The sequence below is a fragment of the Artemia franciscana genome, unplaced genomic scaffold, assembly GCF_032884065.1.
Source record: "Artemia franciscana unplaced genomic scaffold, ASM3288406v1 Scaffold_883, whole genome shotgun sequence".
Lineage (NCBI taxonomy): Eukaryota > Metazoa > Arthropoda > Branchiopoda > Anostraca > Artemiidae > Artemia > Artemia franciscana.
Window position 1 is genome coordinate 233688 of NW_027068793.1, and position 17646 is coordinate 251333.

At 37.2% G+C, this 17646-nt stretch overlaps 1 protein-coding gene and 1 long non-coding RNA gene across 2 annotated transcripts in view; both read left to right on the top strand.

Moving 5' to 3' along the window:
- Window positions 1-2080, top strand: part of LOC136043725 (serine/threonine-protein phosphatase 6 regulatory ankyrin repeat subunit C-like) — a 10461-nt gene extending 8381 nt beyond the window's left edge. The window contains exon 3 of the mRNA XM_065728634.1: window positions 891-2080. Within this exon, the coding sequence (XP_065584706.1) occupies window positions 891-1544 (654 nt within the window). The 3' untranslated portion in view covers window positions 1545-2080. The remainder of the gene's footprint in view (window positions 1-890) is intronic.
- Window positions 1-17646, top strand: part of LOC136043729 (uncharacterized) — a 51840-nt gene that overhangs the window by 26095 nt on the left and 8099 nt on the right. Inside the window, exon 2 of the long non-coding RNA XR_010621697.1 lies at window positions 17042-17170. This is a non-coding gene — a long non-coding RNA (uncharacterized LOC136043729). The remainder of the gene's footprint in view (window positions 1-17041; window positions 17171-17646) is intronic.

Below are 17646 nucleotides of genomic sequence, written 5' to 3' on the forward strand. Positions count from 1 at the left end.
AAAAAGAAATAAAAACTAAAAACTAATAAAAAAAACTAAAAAATCTAAAAATCTAAATAAGCTAAAAAAGAAAAAAAAAGGAAAAAAATAAAGGAGAAAAACAAAACTAAAAAACGAATGTATATACAGACCGGGACACCGGGATACAAATGATGACCGGGACCCGGGACACAGGGAATATAAATGACGACCGGGACACAGGGACACAACTACAACGGGGACACCGGGGGAAACAGGGGGATAACCTGACAATCTATTTATATGCAAAGACAATGGGACAGCAAAGAATGTTGTATATTCGCAAGTTTTACGTAGTTAAAACCATATATATATATATATATCTATATTCACAGGTGGGACATAGGGACACAACTACAATGGCGCGTAACTATTATGGCGCGTAACGACTTACGCGCGCGGGGGGGCTTGGGGGGGGCGCGAAGCGCCCCCACCAACTAGGTGTTGGGGTGGCGCGAAGCGCCACCCCAACAGCTAGTATATATATATATATATATATACTAGCTCAAGGGGTGGCACTTCGCGCCACCCCAACACCTAGTTGGTGGGGGCGCTTCGCTCCCCCCCCCAAGCCCCCCCGCGCGCTTAAGTCGTTACGCGCCATATTAGTTACGTGCCATTGTAGTTGTGTCCCTATGTCCCACCTGTGAATATAGATATATATATATATATCTATATATATAAAAATAAGTTGTCTGTCTGTCTGTGGATCTGTGGATCTGTGGATCAGGTGACGTCATGTTTCGGCTGACGTCATGAAATTAGTTGCCGTCATTTTTGCTTTGAAGGTGACGTCATTCAAGTTATATAAGACATATGTTCGCGTAGAAATCTATTAATGTTTAAGTTTACAATGACTGATGAAGATGCTCAAAGAGTCTATGCCAAAAAACTTGCTGCTGATAGAGAAAGTCAGAACAGAAAGCGTGCCGAGGAACTACCAGAGCAACGCGAAAGCAGACTTGCTGTTAAAAGAGAAAGTGAAAAAAGAAGGCGTGCCGAGGAATCAAAAGACCAGCAGGGAAACAGGCTTGAGGCTGATAGAGAAAGAAAGAACAGAAAGCATGCCGAGGAACTACCAGAGAAACGCAGAAGCAGACTTGCTGCTAAAAGAGAAAGTGAAAAAAGAAGGCGTGCCGAGGAATCAAAAGACCAGCAGGGAAACAGGCTTGAGGCTGATAGAGAAAGAAAGAACAGAAAGCATGCCGAGGAACTACCAGAGCAACGCAGAAGCAGACTTGCTGCTAAAAGAGAATGTGAAAAAAGAAGGCGTGCCGAGGAATTACAAGAACAGCAAGAAATCAGGCTTGCTGCTGATAGAGAAAGTAAGAAAAGAAAGCGTGCCGAGGAATCACAAAAACAGCAAGAAATCAGGCTTGCTGCTGATAGAGAAAGTAAGAAAAGAAAGCGTGCCGAGGAATTACAAGAACAGCAAGAAATCAGGCTTGCTGCTGATAGAGAAAGTAAGAAAAGAAAGCGTGCCGAGCAAACCAGACTTGCGGTTCAAAGAGAAAGGGTCAGATTAGGAATGTGCAATTTACGTCAACGAAGGCGTGTCGAGGAACTACCAGAGCAACGCAAAACCAGACTTGCTGCTGAAAAAGAAGGAAAGAACAGAAAGCGTGCCGAGGAACTACCAGAGCAACGCGAAAGCAGACTTGCTTCTAAAAGAGAAAGTGAAAAAATAAGGCGTGCCGAGGAATCACAAGAACAGCAAGAAATCAGGCTTGCTGCTGTTAGAGAAATTAATAAAAGAAGGCATGCCGAGGAATTACAAGAACAGCAAGAAATCAGGCTTGCTGCTGAAAGAGAAATTAAGAAAAGAAAGCGTGCCGAGGAATCAGAGCAACCTGAAAGTTATCGCCTGGCGATAACAGCCCAGTCGATGATTACAGCTTGAGTAGATGTGTTCAAATCGGGACAATGTCTAAAATTTGTCCCTATTGCAAGGCATTGAAATTCAATGGTGAAACAATGGGAATGCGTTGCGCCTCAGGTTAGTTGGAGCTCGGGCTACGAAATGCATCCCTCCCCATCCCTCTGCGACCACTGGAACCGAAGATCTGCCTCCTTGATATATATATATATATATATATATATATATATATATATATATATATATATATATATATATATATATATATATATATATATATATATATATATACTATATGTTGGGGTGGCGCTTTGCGCCACCCCAACACCTAGTTGGTGGGGCGCTTCGCGCCCCCCCAAGCCCCCCCGCGCGCGTAAGTCGTTACGCGCCATATTAGTTACGCGCCATATTAGTTACGCGCCATTGTAGTTGTGTCCCTGTGTCCCACCTGTGAATATAGATAGATTTATATATGTGTTTCAAACTACGTAAAAATTGCGAATATACAACATTCTTGGCTTTCCCATTGTCTGTCCATATACAAAGCCGTATGTACTAATAATGACGTCATATGCAAACGCTCTTTTTACAAACAAACAAACATGCATACACACAACTCGTTTTTATATAGATAGATAGATAGATAGATACAATACAAATTAACTACGTAAAACTTGTGAATATACAACAGTCTTCGCTGTCCCATTATCTGTGCGTATAAATAGATTGTCAGGTTTACCGACCCTCAAAGATGCAACATACAATTGTACATTGGTAAAGCAATCTGTATTAAGATCTATACCGCATTTTTCTAGTGATTGCCCTTGAGCTTTGTTGATGGTGGTTGCAAATGCTAATCGAATTGGGAATTGCAATCTTTTAAATTGAAAAAGCAGATCCGTTGGAATCATGGGAATGCGAGGAATAAGAACAGCCTCACCCTCATAAGGCCCTGTCAAGATTGTGGCATCTATTAGGTTTTCCATTGTTTTTTTTTTACGGCAAGTCGCGTGCCATAATTTATTACATTTACATGTAATAAATAAATCTGGACGACCATAGAGACGAACATACGCAATAGCATCTTGAGCATATTCATGCATATGACGGGGACTGCCAGCATATGACGAAGGTAAAATTGTTAATCTTCCAACGTTTGTGGTATTACCGTCATTTATAACTGCATCTCGCAAATGAATGTATTGTTCAGAGCGGAGCTTGGTCTGATTCAGGCGGATATATAGCAAACGTTCTGATTCAATTTTAGCATACATATCCACGACAAATTGGTGAAACAATTCACGGCATTTTAAAATATAATTTTCTTCATCCTGCCGAATCATTAGTCTATAGGAATAATAATGCATTGCACTGCGTTTCTTATTCATTTCTTTGTTAGTGGCTGAATTCATCAATTTAATATTAAAGTGATAGCCGTCGGCTCCATCCCAAAAAATGATAGGATATTGTAGGGCATCGTAGCATCGATGAGTTTCAGCAATTCTTAACAACTGAACGTTTCGCTTATGTAGAATAATATCTCGAGGTAAAAACTGATCACCGACCATAACGATTGCCACTTCGTCGATAGTCGGAGCATTGTATCTACGCACATGTTGGCCAGGAGGCGTTTTGTCAGCGGAAATAACAATTTTATGAGTATCAGTAGGCATCAAATCGATGGCTGTTTTGAACAGACGCACTAAATTATTATTTTCGTGGAAAAGATGTTGCAATTGGGAAACGATTGTCCTTTCAACGTTGGGAGAAATTTCGCAACGTGCATTCAATTCAGAATTTCTATTACTGATGAAGTACAATTGTAAAAATTTATGATTCTCGCCTGAGCATGGTAGAAGGGACCCTGCTTTATGATAAATTTGCCCTTTTACTTTGAAAGTAGACATAAATTGATCTGGATTTTCGATTTGGGCTCCAAACGACGTCATTTGGAAACATGAGTTGTATTGTCTGATTTTTGACAAAAAACGCTTAGATTCTGACGTAGTTCCAGTAAGGAAAGTCTTCAATGGCTCTGGTGGTGCAGCCAATAGAGGAAGTTTAACTTTTCCTGAGGCGCAACACATTCCCATTGTTTCACCATTGAATTTCAAGGCCTTGCAAGCGCCACCCCAACAGCTAGTATATATATATATATATATATATATATATATATATATATATATATATATATATATATCTATTCACAGGTGGGACACAAGGACACAACTACAATGGCGCGTAACTAATATGGCGCGTAACGACTTACGCGCGCGGGGGGGCTTGGGGGGCGCAAAGCGCCCCACCAACTAGGTATTGGGGTGGCACGAAGCGCCACCCCAACAGCTAGTATATATATATATATATATATATATATATATATATGTATATATATATATATACATATATATATACACATATATATACATATATATATATATATATATATATATATATATATATATATATATATATATATATATATATATATATATATATATATCTATATATATAAAAATAAGTTGTCTGTCTGTCTGGCTGTGGATCAGGTGACGTCATGTTTCAGTGTCGGCTGACGTCATGTTTTCGACTGACGAAATTACGAAACTACATTGGGACACAAATGACGACCAGGACACCGGCACATAGGGAATATAAATGACGACCGGGACACTCAAAGAGAAAGCGACCAGGACACAAGGAATGTTCAATTAGCAATCACCATCAACAAAGCACCGGGACACAAATGACGACCGGGACACAGGGAGTATAAATGACGACCAGGACATAAGTAAAAAAAAAAACTAAAAAAAAAGGTAAAAACTACAAAAAAACTAAAGAGAAAAAAACAAACTAAAAACTAATAAAAAAACTAAAAAAGCTAAAAAACTAAAAAAACTAAAAAATAAAAAAAAATAAAAAAAGGAAACAAAATGAAAAATAAAGGAGAAAAACAAAACTAAAAAAATGAAAATAAAAAAAAAAACTAAACAGAAAAAAGAAAAAAAAAACTAAAAAAACTAAAAAAATGTAAAAACCAAAAAAAAACTAAAAAGAAAAAAAGGGGAAAAATACAAAAATTTATTTCATCATTTACCATTTCAAAAACGAATGTATATACAGACTGGGACACCGGAATACAAATGACGACCGGGACACAGGGAATATAAATGACGACCGGGACACAGGGACACAACTACAACGGGGACGCCGGGGGGAACAGGGGGATATATAAATGACGATGGGGACACAGAGAATGTTCGATTAGCAATCACCATCAACAAAGCTCAAGGGCAATCATTAGAATCATGAGGTATAACTAAAAAAACTAAAAAAAAGGCAGAAAACTAAAACCTAAAAAAAAGACCAATTCAAAAACGAATGTATATACAGACCGGGACACCGGGACACAAATGACGACCGGGACACCGGGACACAAGGAATATCAATGACACCCGGGACCCTCAAAGAGAATTCACAGACTGGGACACCGGGACATAAATGACGACCGGAACACATGGAATATAAATGACGACCGGGACACCGGGGCACACGGGGATATATAAATGACGACGGCGACACAGGGAATCGTCGATTAGCAATCACCATCAACAAAGCTCAAGGGCAATCATTAGAATCATGAGGTATAGATCTGAATACGGATTGTTTTCCCATGGACCATTATATGTTGCATGTTCTAGAGTCGGTAAACCTGACAATCTATTTATATGCACAGACAATGGGACAGCAAAGAATGTTGTATATTCGCAAGTTTTACGTAGTTAAAAACATATATATATATATATATATATATATATATATATATATATATATATATATATATATCTATCTATATTCACAGGTGGGACATATGGACACAACTACAATGGCGCGTAACTAATATGGCACGTAACGACTTACGCGCGCGGGGGGGCTTCGCGTTTCACCAATTTATGGTTGATATGTATGCTAAAATTGAATCAGAACGTTTGCTATATATCCGCCTGAATCAGACCAAGCTCCGCTCTGAACAATACATTCATTTGCGAGATGCAGTTATAAATGACGGTAATACCACAAACGTTGGAAGATTAACAATTTTACCTTCGTCATATGTTGGCAGTCCCCGTCATATGCATGAATATGCTCAAGATGCTATTGCGTATGTTCGTCTCTATGGTCGTCCAGATTTATTTATTACATTTACATGTAATCAATCTTGGGACGAGATACTGCAGCTTTTACTTCAAGGACAATTGGCGGTTCATAGGCATGACATTACGGCACGTGTCTTCCGGCAAAAGTTGAAATCACTGATAAACTACCTTGTAAAACATGAAGTGTTTGGGTCAGTGCGATGCTGGATGTACTCAGTGGAATGGCAAAAACGAGGTTTGCCACACGCACATATACTAATCTGGCTACATAAAAAAATTACTTCAAACGAAATTGATGATGTGATTTCCGCTGAAATACCTGATAAAAATGTCGATAAGGGGTTACATGATATTATTGTAAAAAATATGATACATGGACCTTGCGGTGCACTGAACGAAAATTCACCATGCATGGCCAAAGGAAGGTGCACAAAGCAATATCCTCGACTTTTAGTACCCAAAACAATTACTGGCAATGATGGTTACCCACAATATAGAAGAAGATCTACTGAAGATAGCGGTAAAACAGCAATAATAAAGAAGCGTAACGGTACCACCATCGAAGTAGATAACCAGTGGGTTGTTCCATATTCCCCTTTATTATCAAAAACATTTAATGCACACATAAACGTTGAATACTGTAACTCCGTAAAGGCAATCAAATACATATGTAAATACGTCAACAAAGGCAGTGACATGGCAGTTTTTGGCTTGCAGTCCGAAATCAAAGATTTCGATGAAATCGTAGAATATCAGGCTGGAAGATACATAAGCAGTAATGAAGCTGTTTGGCGAATTCTTTCATTTCCGATACATGAACGTAGTCCAGCTGTTGTTCACTTAGCGGTACATTTACAGAATGATCAACGTGTTTATTTCACGGAAACCAACGTGCAACAAAGAGTCCTGAATCCACCGGATACAACATTAACAGCTTTTTTTTCGCTTTGCAAAAATGATTCTTTTGCGAAAAAACTGCTGTATACTGAAGTGCCTTCGTATTACACGTGGAATACTAAAAATAAAGTATTTGAACGTCGAAAACAGGGTAAGTCAGTCGACGGCCAACCTACCATCTTCAAAGATACCACGATAGGAAGACTCTACACCGTTCACCCCAATCAACATAAATGCTTCTTTCTACGCCTGCTTTTGGTGAATGTACCCGGTCCGACATCCTTTGAGTATTTGAGGACTGTAAATGGTACTATACATGACACTTACCGTAGTGCATGCCAAGCTCTGAATTTATTGGAGAATGACCAACACTGGGATAACTGCATCAATGACGCGTGCGAAACGTCAACCCCAAGTCAAATTCGTGCATTGTTTGGCATCATTTTAACAACTTGCTCTCCATCAGCTCCTACAGATTTATGGGAAAAATATAAGTCAAAAATGTCCGAAGATATACTTCATCGAAAACAGTTAGAGACGTCAGACATGACTTTTGATTTTACACCAGAAATTTATAACTACACTTTAGTTGTTATAGAAGATTTTTGCATAAGTATGGCAAACAAACCTCTTCAGGGTTTGGGAATGCCTTCACCTAACCGTATCGCTGCTGTTTCGACATTTGTAGAATTGGATCGTGAACAAAGTTACAGTACGAGTGATCTATTGTCGTATGTACAAAATAACATTTCCAAGTTAACGTCGGAACAAAAAGACATTTATGATACGATAATGCATTGTGTCGATAACAACGTTGGAGAAATTTTCTTTTTGGATGCGCCAGGAGGTACTGGTAAAACGTTTGTGATAAAACTGATTCTGGCATCAATTCGATCTAAAAATGATATAGCGTTGGCAATTGCGTCGTCCGGAATAGCCGCAACATTGCTGCCTGGTGGAAGAACTGCTCATTCCGCTTTGAAATTGCCTCTGAACTTGCATTCTACAGAAACTCCCACGTGCAATATTTCCAAATCATCTGGGATGGGTAAAGTATTGCAGCAATGCAAACTTATTATTTGGGATGAGTGCACAATGGCACACAAAAAATCGCTCGAGGCTCTGGATCAATGCTTGAAAGATTTGCGAGGGAAGTCGAAACCCTTTGGCAGCACCTTAATATTGCTTGCGGGAGATTTCAGGCAGACATTACCTATAATACCTAGATCAACTCCTGCAGACGAAATGAATGCTTGCCTGAAAAATTCTAATTTATGGGCACACGTAAAAACATTAAAATTAACTACAAATATGCGTGTCCGATTGCAAAACGATGACTCTGGTCAAACATTTTCAGATCAATTGCTGGCAATGGGAAACGGAAAGCTCCCAGTAGACTCAATTTCAGGACGTATACAACTACCTGCTGATTTCTGTAATTTAGTGACGTCCAAAAATGGATTGATTGAAAAAGTATTTCCGAATATTCTAAAAAATTATAAAAATAATAAATGGCTAAGTGAAAGAGCGATTCTCGCACCCAAAAATATAGACTTCCACGAAATCAACAATATTGTTTTGACCAAGATTCAAGACCAGGCAGTCCTTTACAAGTCAGTCGACACAGTTTTGGAACCAAATGAAGCGGTTAATTATCCATCTGAATTTTTTAATTCCATAGATCTTTCAGGGTTTCCACCACACGTGCTACAACTAAAAATAGGCGTACCAATAATATTGTTACGTAACATAAACCCACCAAAGCTTTGCAATGGCACTCGACTTGCCGTAAAAAAAACAATGGAAAACCTAATAGAGGCCACAATCCTGACAGGGCCTTTTGAGGGTGAGGCTGTTCTTATTCCTCGCATTCCCATGATTCCAACAGATCTGCCTTTTCAATTTAAAAGATTGCAATTCCCAATTCGATTAGCATTTGCAATCACCATTAACAAAGCTCAAGGTCAATCATTAGAAAAATGTGGTATTGATCTTAATACTGATTGTTTTTCCCATGGACAATTGTACGTTGCATGTTCGAGGGTCGGTAAACCTGACAATCTATTTATATGCAGCGAGAATTGGACAGCGAAGAATGTTGTATATTCGCAAGTTTTACGCAGTTAATTTGTATTTCGGAACCAAATGAAGCGGTTAATTATCCATCTGAATTTTTAAATTCCATAGATCCTTCAGGGTGTCCACCACACCTGCTACAACTAAAAATAGGCGTACCAATAATACTTTTAAGAAATATCAACCCACCAAAGCTTTGCAATGGCACGCGACTTGCCGTAAAAAAAAACAATGGAAAACCTAATAGATGCCACAATCTTGACAGGGCCTTATGAGGGTGAGGCTGTTCTTATTCCTCGCATTCCCATGATTCCAACGGATCTGCTTTTTCAATTTAAAAGATTGCAATTCCCAATTCGATTAGCATTTGCAACCACCATCAACAAAGCTCAAGGGCAATCACTAGAAAAATGCGGTATAGATCTTAATACAGATTGCTTTACCAATGTACAATTGTATGTTGCATCTTTGAGGGTCGGTAAACCTGACAATCTATTTATACGCACAGACAATGGGACAGCGAAGACTGTTGTATATTCACAAGTTTTACGTAGTTAATTTGTATTGTATCTATCTATCTATCTATCTATATAAAAACGAGTTGTGTGTATGCATGTTTGTTTGTTTGTAAAAAGAGCGTTTGCATATGACGTCATTATTAGTACATACGGCTTTGTATATGGACAGACAATGGGAAAGCCAAGAATGTTGTATATTCGCAATTTTTACGTAGTTTGAAACACATATATAAATCTATCTATATTCACAGGTGGGACACAGGGACACAACTACAATGGCGCGTAACTAATATGGCGCGTAACTAATATGGCGCGTAACGACTTACGCGCGCGGGGGGGCTTGGGGGGGGGGCGCGAAGCGCCCCCACCAAGCCCGTAGATATATATTATTTTTATATATCTACAGCTAGTAGATATATAAAAATAAGTTGTTTGTGTGTTATGTCTGTCTATCTGTCTGTCCGCATATGACGTATGAATTATTTCATCATATACCAATTCAAAAACAAATGTATTCAAGCAAAAAAAAAAATTTTAAAAACTAAAAAAAGGTAAAAACTACAAAAAAAAACTAAAAAGAAAAAAAAACTAAAAACTAATAAAAAAACTAAAAAAGCTAAGAAACCAAAAAAGAAAAAAAGAAAAAAACTGAAAAATAAAGGAGAAAAACAAAACTAAAAAAAAATAAAACAAAAAAAAACTAAAAAGGTCAAAACTACAAAGAAAAACTAAAAAGAAAAAGAAAAAACTAAAAAACTAAAAAAAAGGTAAAAACCAAAAAAAAACCTAGAAAGAAAAAAAGGGGAAAAACACAAAAATTTATTTCATCATATACCAATTCAAAAATGAATGTATATACAGACCGGGACACCGGGACACAAATGACGACCGGGACACAGGGAATATCGACCGGGAATAATCAAAGCGCCACCCCAACAGCTAGTATATATATATATATATATATATATATATATATATATATATATATATATATATATATATATATATATATATATATATATATATATATATATATATATATATATATAATATATATATATATATATATATATATATATATATTGTAACTACGTAAAACTTGCGAAAATACAACATTCTTCGCTGTCCCATTGTCTGTGCATATACAAAGCCTTTTATACTTATAATGACGTCATATGCAAACGCTCTTTTTACAAACAAACAAACATGCATACAAACAACTTATTTTTATATAGATAGATAGATAGATAGATATACATATACAATGCAAAGTAACTACTATGCGGGTTTGGTGACAAGTTATCAAAACCTGCATAGCAGGTTTTGGAGCTATAATGCTTCAAACTTCTCTACTTTTGGGTTTGAAACAAAAAAAAAAACATTTTTGTCTCTCACTAGCTAGCAAAACAAGAAGCTTCATGGAAAATACATTTTTCCTTTTACCCAAATTAACTATAAAAAAAACGCAAAATGTTTTCTAGTAGTAGTACTGTTTTGAGATAGAAAAATGATTACATAACTAATACTTACCAAAATATCTACTGGTTGACTCACATTCAATGAATTTAAGGACCAGAGAGGAAGATAGTATGCAGGTGAGGAAACATACAAGAATTCCAATTTCTTATCTTGATCAAACTAATTCATTTCTTTCAACTCAACTGGGTTCAAGCGCATAGGAGACTTAAGCAAAGGTTAAACTTCCTCCACAGAAGCTCTTAGGATATGAATGAATGAATGGATGAATGAACTTTATTACCCGTAAAAGTATAAAAAACACAAAGTACGGAGTATTATAAATAAACAGAAACAAAAACGACAAACAGCGAAGAAAAAAAAAATCAAACTAACGAAAGACAACATGGACTAATTAACCAGTATTAATATGGAACAAGTGCCATAAAAAGGCTGCAGAGGGTCATAAACGTGAATAAAGTTGATAATATTTTTACATAAATCATCACTGAAAGACCGAATCCGAGAAGGCACATCTATTAAACAAAATCGATCAATTATTTTTTTTTCGGTGCCATCTAGGAAGCAGGAAAGGAATTCACAATATCTGAAATAAGCTGCATGTAGAGTATGGTGATCTTTCTTACAAAACAGATGAGCAATGCCTGATAAAAAGAAAAGCACAGGGGCGCAATAAGCGTTCTAAATCATGCACAAACCGTTGCGGTTGTAACAGCTTTTGTTTGGGGATATTTTTCCGTAAGCGACGCGTAGGTTTTTCACGGCTTGATTCATTAGGGATGAGCAGGTTGTGGAAAGTGTTGGGCCGAAACACAGACCAAGCCGACTAACTAAAGAAGAACATGGTAGATCTGGAGTCCCAGCAACGAATGGAGCGACCGCATGAGGGCTATTAAAACAAATGAACTCGCATTTAGACGCATTAACTAACAGTCCAATCTTAGATAGGTCATTGGTTAATATATTAAAATTAGAAAGCAATCCACGGTGAGTCCGGGCAACAAGAAGAACGTCATCTGCATATGCAATAGAAGACAAACCAATATTACCGTAAAAAAAGAACTTCTGAGGGGACGCAGGCGCAATGCAAGTACGCATTTAGATATACTAGGAGACGATACGGCACGTTGCCGAACTCCCTTATTAATTTTTACCGGGTCAGATATTTGGCCATTCCAGGTAACTTGAATTTTAGACTTTGAATACCAAGAAGACAATCAACTTAGTACGGAAGGATTAACACCTGAAGACGCAAGGGAAAATAGAGCCTGAGAGTGCACAATATTGTCGAAAGCTCCAGAAAAATCAACAGTAAGACAGTATAAAATTTTTTTGGGTTTTTACGACATCTTTCATGAGTCGGCTTAAAACATGATGTGCATGGGAGCAACCGAAACTTTTTCGAAAACCAAATTGAAAAGGCGTAAATTCACAATTGGACTCAATTACTGGTAGTTGCAAATGTTCAAGGAACTTACTTAAAAAACACGATACTGTAATGGGACGATAATTTACACATGACGTGGGGTCCTTGCCTCGCTTTTGAATAGACGTTACACGGCCACAAAGGAAACTGTCAGGAACAAGCAACTGTGCTAAGCAAGACTGGACAAATATTTGCAGATGGTTAAGTAGAGCAGTACAGTCATAAGCAAAGAATCGGTAAGAAAGGCCGTCACCATCAAGGCTATTTGAACGCTTAATTTTTCTTAAAGCCCAGCAAATTTCAGATATTGCTACAGGCTGGACGTGAGCCTGCAGGAGAAGGTATGGTAAAAGCAATTTAAGCAACTTGAAATAAAGACTGAAGAAAACTATTAAATATACTGAACTCACGCTTATAATGATCAACAAAATTAGCTTGCTGGAGACAAAATAGGGTAGATGGGGAACATTTCTCACTATTAATAACCTAATTCCAGGAGGCCTTATCAGTGGAGCCTGGCCACGCATTCAAGTGTGCTCTCTTGAAACTGGCCTTATATTCAAGTTTACACTTTTGTTTCACAGAGAAAACAGCTCCGAACGATGGTCGATCACATGATATCCAAAAACGTAGCCAAAATTTGGCTTTTTGCTTAGCACGTTTTACTACAGGATCAACGTTCCAATTAGCTTTCTTGTACCAATCCGAACTTTATCCACAGGCACTGCAGCTTTGGAAGCTAATTTAAGGCAATGGACAATTTGATAATAATAGCAATTTAGGTCAACTCTACTTGAATGCGAGGAAACTGAAGTTTGCAGCAGGTGATATGGCACTTTTATGGTCAACAGTAAAGCAGTTAGCGTAGCAATGTATGGCCATTAGCACGATCCCAGTTCAACTTCGTATGCCACTTCGGCTGAGCCGAAAGTGTTTTGCCAGATAGGTCACAGGACAAATTACAGCTAAGAATAAGGTGATCGTCATCAGTCTTCTCTTCGTCCACCCTGACAGTCAATAATATTAAGCTGGTACAGGAAGAGATCACGTGATCCAGGTTCGATTTTGAATATCCTCTGCTATGAATATACGTGAATGGGAGGCTCTTAAATGCGACGTGATATATGCTAAGAAATGATTCTAGCAAGAGGATTGATATATCGGAGGTACCAAGAATGTCACAGTTAAGGTCACCAGCTAAAACCCAATTTTGGTCTTTCAAACGTCAACTTTCGAGTAGAGACTTTAAACTAGAGCAACATTTAACGAAAGATATGAACGAAGCTATAGAACGTCGATTACAAGGTAAGTAAACGTTTATAAAGGCGGTACTGTCACATTGAATCGCTAAGATGTTATCATCACAATGAATCACAGAGGGCTTTGATGGGGAACGGAAGAAAATTGCTATGCCACCGAAAAGGCGGCCTCTAGTTTTCTTGGCCTCTTGCGAAAAAAAATGGTGGACAGAATATCGCTTTAGGCTAGAAACGTTTGATTTGGTCAAAAGATGTTTTTGCAAGAACACTATGTCATGGACTAATAATTCATTAATGAACAAGTCTTTGTCTTTTGTGCCGTTAATATTGAGTGAAGCAAAACTTAAAATAGTGGCTTGGTTCATTTTGGAGCGGAGTTCAGAGCGCGTTTGATCACTGGGCAATTCATACTATAGGAAACATGAGCTTCGCCGCAGTTGGCACATTTTCGAGCCTCTATAGTAAGGATTGTCTTTAGTATTGGAATGGCATCCAGAACATTTAGAGCACTTCATCTCATTCGGGGCATATGGGCAGTGAGCAAACGAACGATGGATACTTTGGCATCTAAGACACCGTCTGGCCAGTTCTTTGTATTCCGATATTTTAAAAGACTCGTAACCCAAGTGCAGACCTGTAGCGATGGCAGATTTTAGTGCAGTGGAATCAAGGAACTTTAAACGGATGTATAAGAAGAGCCGATCTGGGTGGCCTCAACAAACACAAGGAATAGCGGAGATGAGTATACTGCTAGAAACACTATTGGGAAGTCCCCTAATTACTCCAAGAGGTTCGCGATCAATCACTTTAGCAAGAATATTTGAATAGATCGCAACAGCAGATGCGGCAAGAGAATTGGCAGAAACTTTATCCCCCGTAACAACAACCCATCTTTTCCTTACTGGATCGGACTTTACCGACACAATTCCGTCATGTCCGGCGAAAGAATCAAGCTTTTCTTTGCGAGAAACGGGGTCTCCTAGTTCTGGAGGCAGATATTTAAGAACAACGGCGTACGAGTGTTTGCGATTGGTACCCTTACTATCTGAGACCAAAAAACTATTTATAGACGTTGCTGGACTATTGAGGTGAGCAAGCGATTTTAGCTGATCAAGGACTGGTTGACTTTGGCGGTAAGGATAGAATAAGGTGACGCCGGAATGCTAGGGACTTCAGAGGGGGATTTGATCACGAACTCTGGAAAATCAATATTTTCTGCAGAGCAGCGAAAAAGAGTAGCGATAATGTCCGACAATGAACTATTCTTAGCACTGGGTCCCGAACGACGAGGTATAGGCTCATTTAGGAAGCAATTGCTATATAAAGTTTCTTAGTGCCAAGAACATCTTCATACGGGAAAAAATCACTAGTGTATTTCACAATCGACTGATGGTCCAACCCCTCACCGAGATTGTGCCGAGCAAAGTTCAAAACTGAGCAATAATAAAGCGTACTGGTATTCCAATTGTCCATGATAAGCAAATTTCACTCACGACTCGGCATCAGTCCAAAAACAATTAATCGAAAAACAATTAATCCACAGAGAAGTTCTCAATAAGCACAATTATGAAATGATCAACATTGGCTAAATGAATGCAATGAAAATAAATAATAACTTATCTTTGAGTGGGGCAAGTAATCCAAATATATAAATGCACGAATCAGATGATAGTAGTGCTGAATACTAACTAACAGCCACAATCCATAAATAATCCTTAAGCCGTAATCATATACAAGTTTATAAATTTATCTAACAAGTTTCAATTATAAGTTCAAAAGTATTTCACTCGTTATTTATTCCGAACAGGTACAGAGTTAATCCGGCTTAAATTCAATTAATTGTTGACTGGTCAAATACCAAAAGAGAACTGACACTAATTCAATAATGCTGTTTTACACATCAAAATATTTACTGCAGAGTGAGACAGTTGAAAAGACAGTTTGGATTTCCAACTTTCATAATCCATCATTTGCTTTTCCAAAGGGTTTCCCTTAGACTCCCGAAACACAAGTAAAATAATTCTAATAACCAACATCAAATCTACAACTACTCAGAATCTACAGAAAGTAAAATTTATACTGTGTTTGATTACAGCAAGATTATTTATTCGAAAAGCCCGATTACTTATCTTTGGATCGTTGGACGGGTTGTAAACAATGTCAGAGGCTAAGAGGGTAAGTACTTTAAACGGTTTGGATTAGCAGCTGGATAAATTACACCAGTCCTGCTAATCCCAGAAAATGCAGGATCAGTAAAGGCAAGTTACGATGTTATATGTCAATAAAACACACATATTTTCAATAATAGAACAAGTATATGAAACTAAATACTGAAAACAGAATGATCCAGTAATTGTCAAATATGGCACACCTTAAGGTTTCGTAAATAGACCCAAGGTTTTATTCCCGATTTAGACCCTAACTTTAAAATAAACCCTAAGTCACATTCAATTTTTACTTTATTTCTGCCTTATCAACACAATATTTTAGTACGAATTTTACTTACAATCATTTATCCTCGAGCTAATAGAGAATTATTGATGGAGTGTGTGCGTGAAATTAAAATTGAAAATCCCGAGAAATTATTTTCCATTTGAGAATCAAGTGGAGACGTTCTTTGTGTTTCAGAGTTTATTTTCCCCTTTTTTGCATTTGTTTGAAATAAAATTTTAATTTCATTAAATTAATTTTTTAAATTCATTAAATTATTAAATTAATTTCAATTATTTCATTATTCATTATTTTCAAGTATTTCATTATTTAAATTATTTCATTAAATTAATTTTTTAAATTAAATTTTTAATTTAGTTAAATTAAATTTGTATTTGTTTGGAATGCTATTTAAAGTCTTGGTTTATACATAGAGGTCATGTCTCATAGCTTTTGAAAAAAGTATTATGATCTCACGGATTGTTAGCAATAAGTTTTCGTTAGCTAACAATTGGACAGCAGAAATAGGCCTTATTTTAAAAGTACAGAGTCGAATTAACCAGCTATGATAATTATTTAAATTATTGGTTTGAGATTATTGATATTCCCCAGATGGATTGTCGAAAAGAATAATCTTTGGCAATCTTCCCCTCTTCTTCTGGAAAATATATCCTAGCCATTTCAAGCTTTCTTTACAGTCTCTAGGGAATGGGGTCGAACCACAATTTTGGTACACCCAAATATTTGTCCCAAGGTGAGTCAAACGGGTGCCTAGAACAATTCTTAGACAATTTCTCTTGAGAATATTCAAAAAACATTCTTCTGTCTTTAGAAGCAGCCACATTTCAGAGCCCTCCTTTGGCAAATGTCCTCACATTAACTTCTTATATTCCAATCTTCATTCGCAGACTGATCGTCCTTTTCTTCCAAACTTCTTTCAACTTCAAATATTGATACACTTTGCAACTACATAACCAGTAGCCTGGGAGGGTGGAAGGGAGCATTTCGTCTGAGCTTGGTCCAGAAGGCCATTTAATGTAAGTTTATATATATATACATATATTTTGTAGCTCGTATTTCTCGTTATTATTCATTATTAGCATTGCTTTTGGTTTTTGATTGTTTTCCTTTTCTTAGCGCTAAGGAAGCCTACATACAGCCAAATTATCATTTTGATAAAACCTTTTCTCCTTTGAGTTTCGGAATCTTCTTATTTCCAAAAAGTCGTATTTCTGAAAGGATTTTCCTAATTTTTTGAGTTTTTAATTAAACTAATTTTGATTATGTTTAAAATTTCCTAATCTACTATCTAACAAGAACAAATGCCAAAACTAAAACATTTCAATTTTAATCAAAAATCCTGTCTGACAAAGGAATTTCCAAAAAATTCCTGTAATAGAAACGTATAAAAATATCATCGCAAAAGTGGCACCCAATCAGAGATCACGTAAACTACACTCACTTCAAAGATGTACAGTATAATGTACACTAGCCTTATATACATATTAAATAA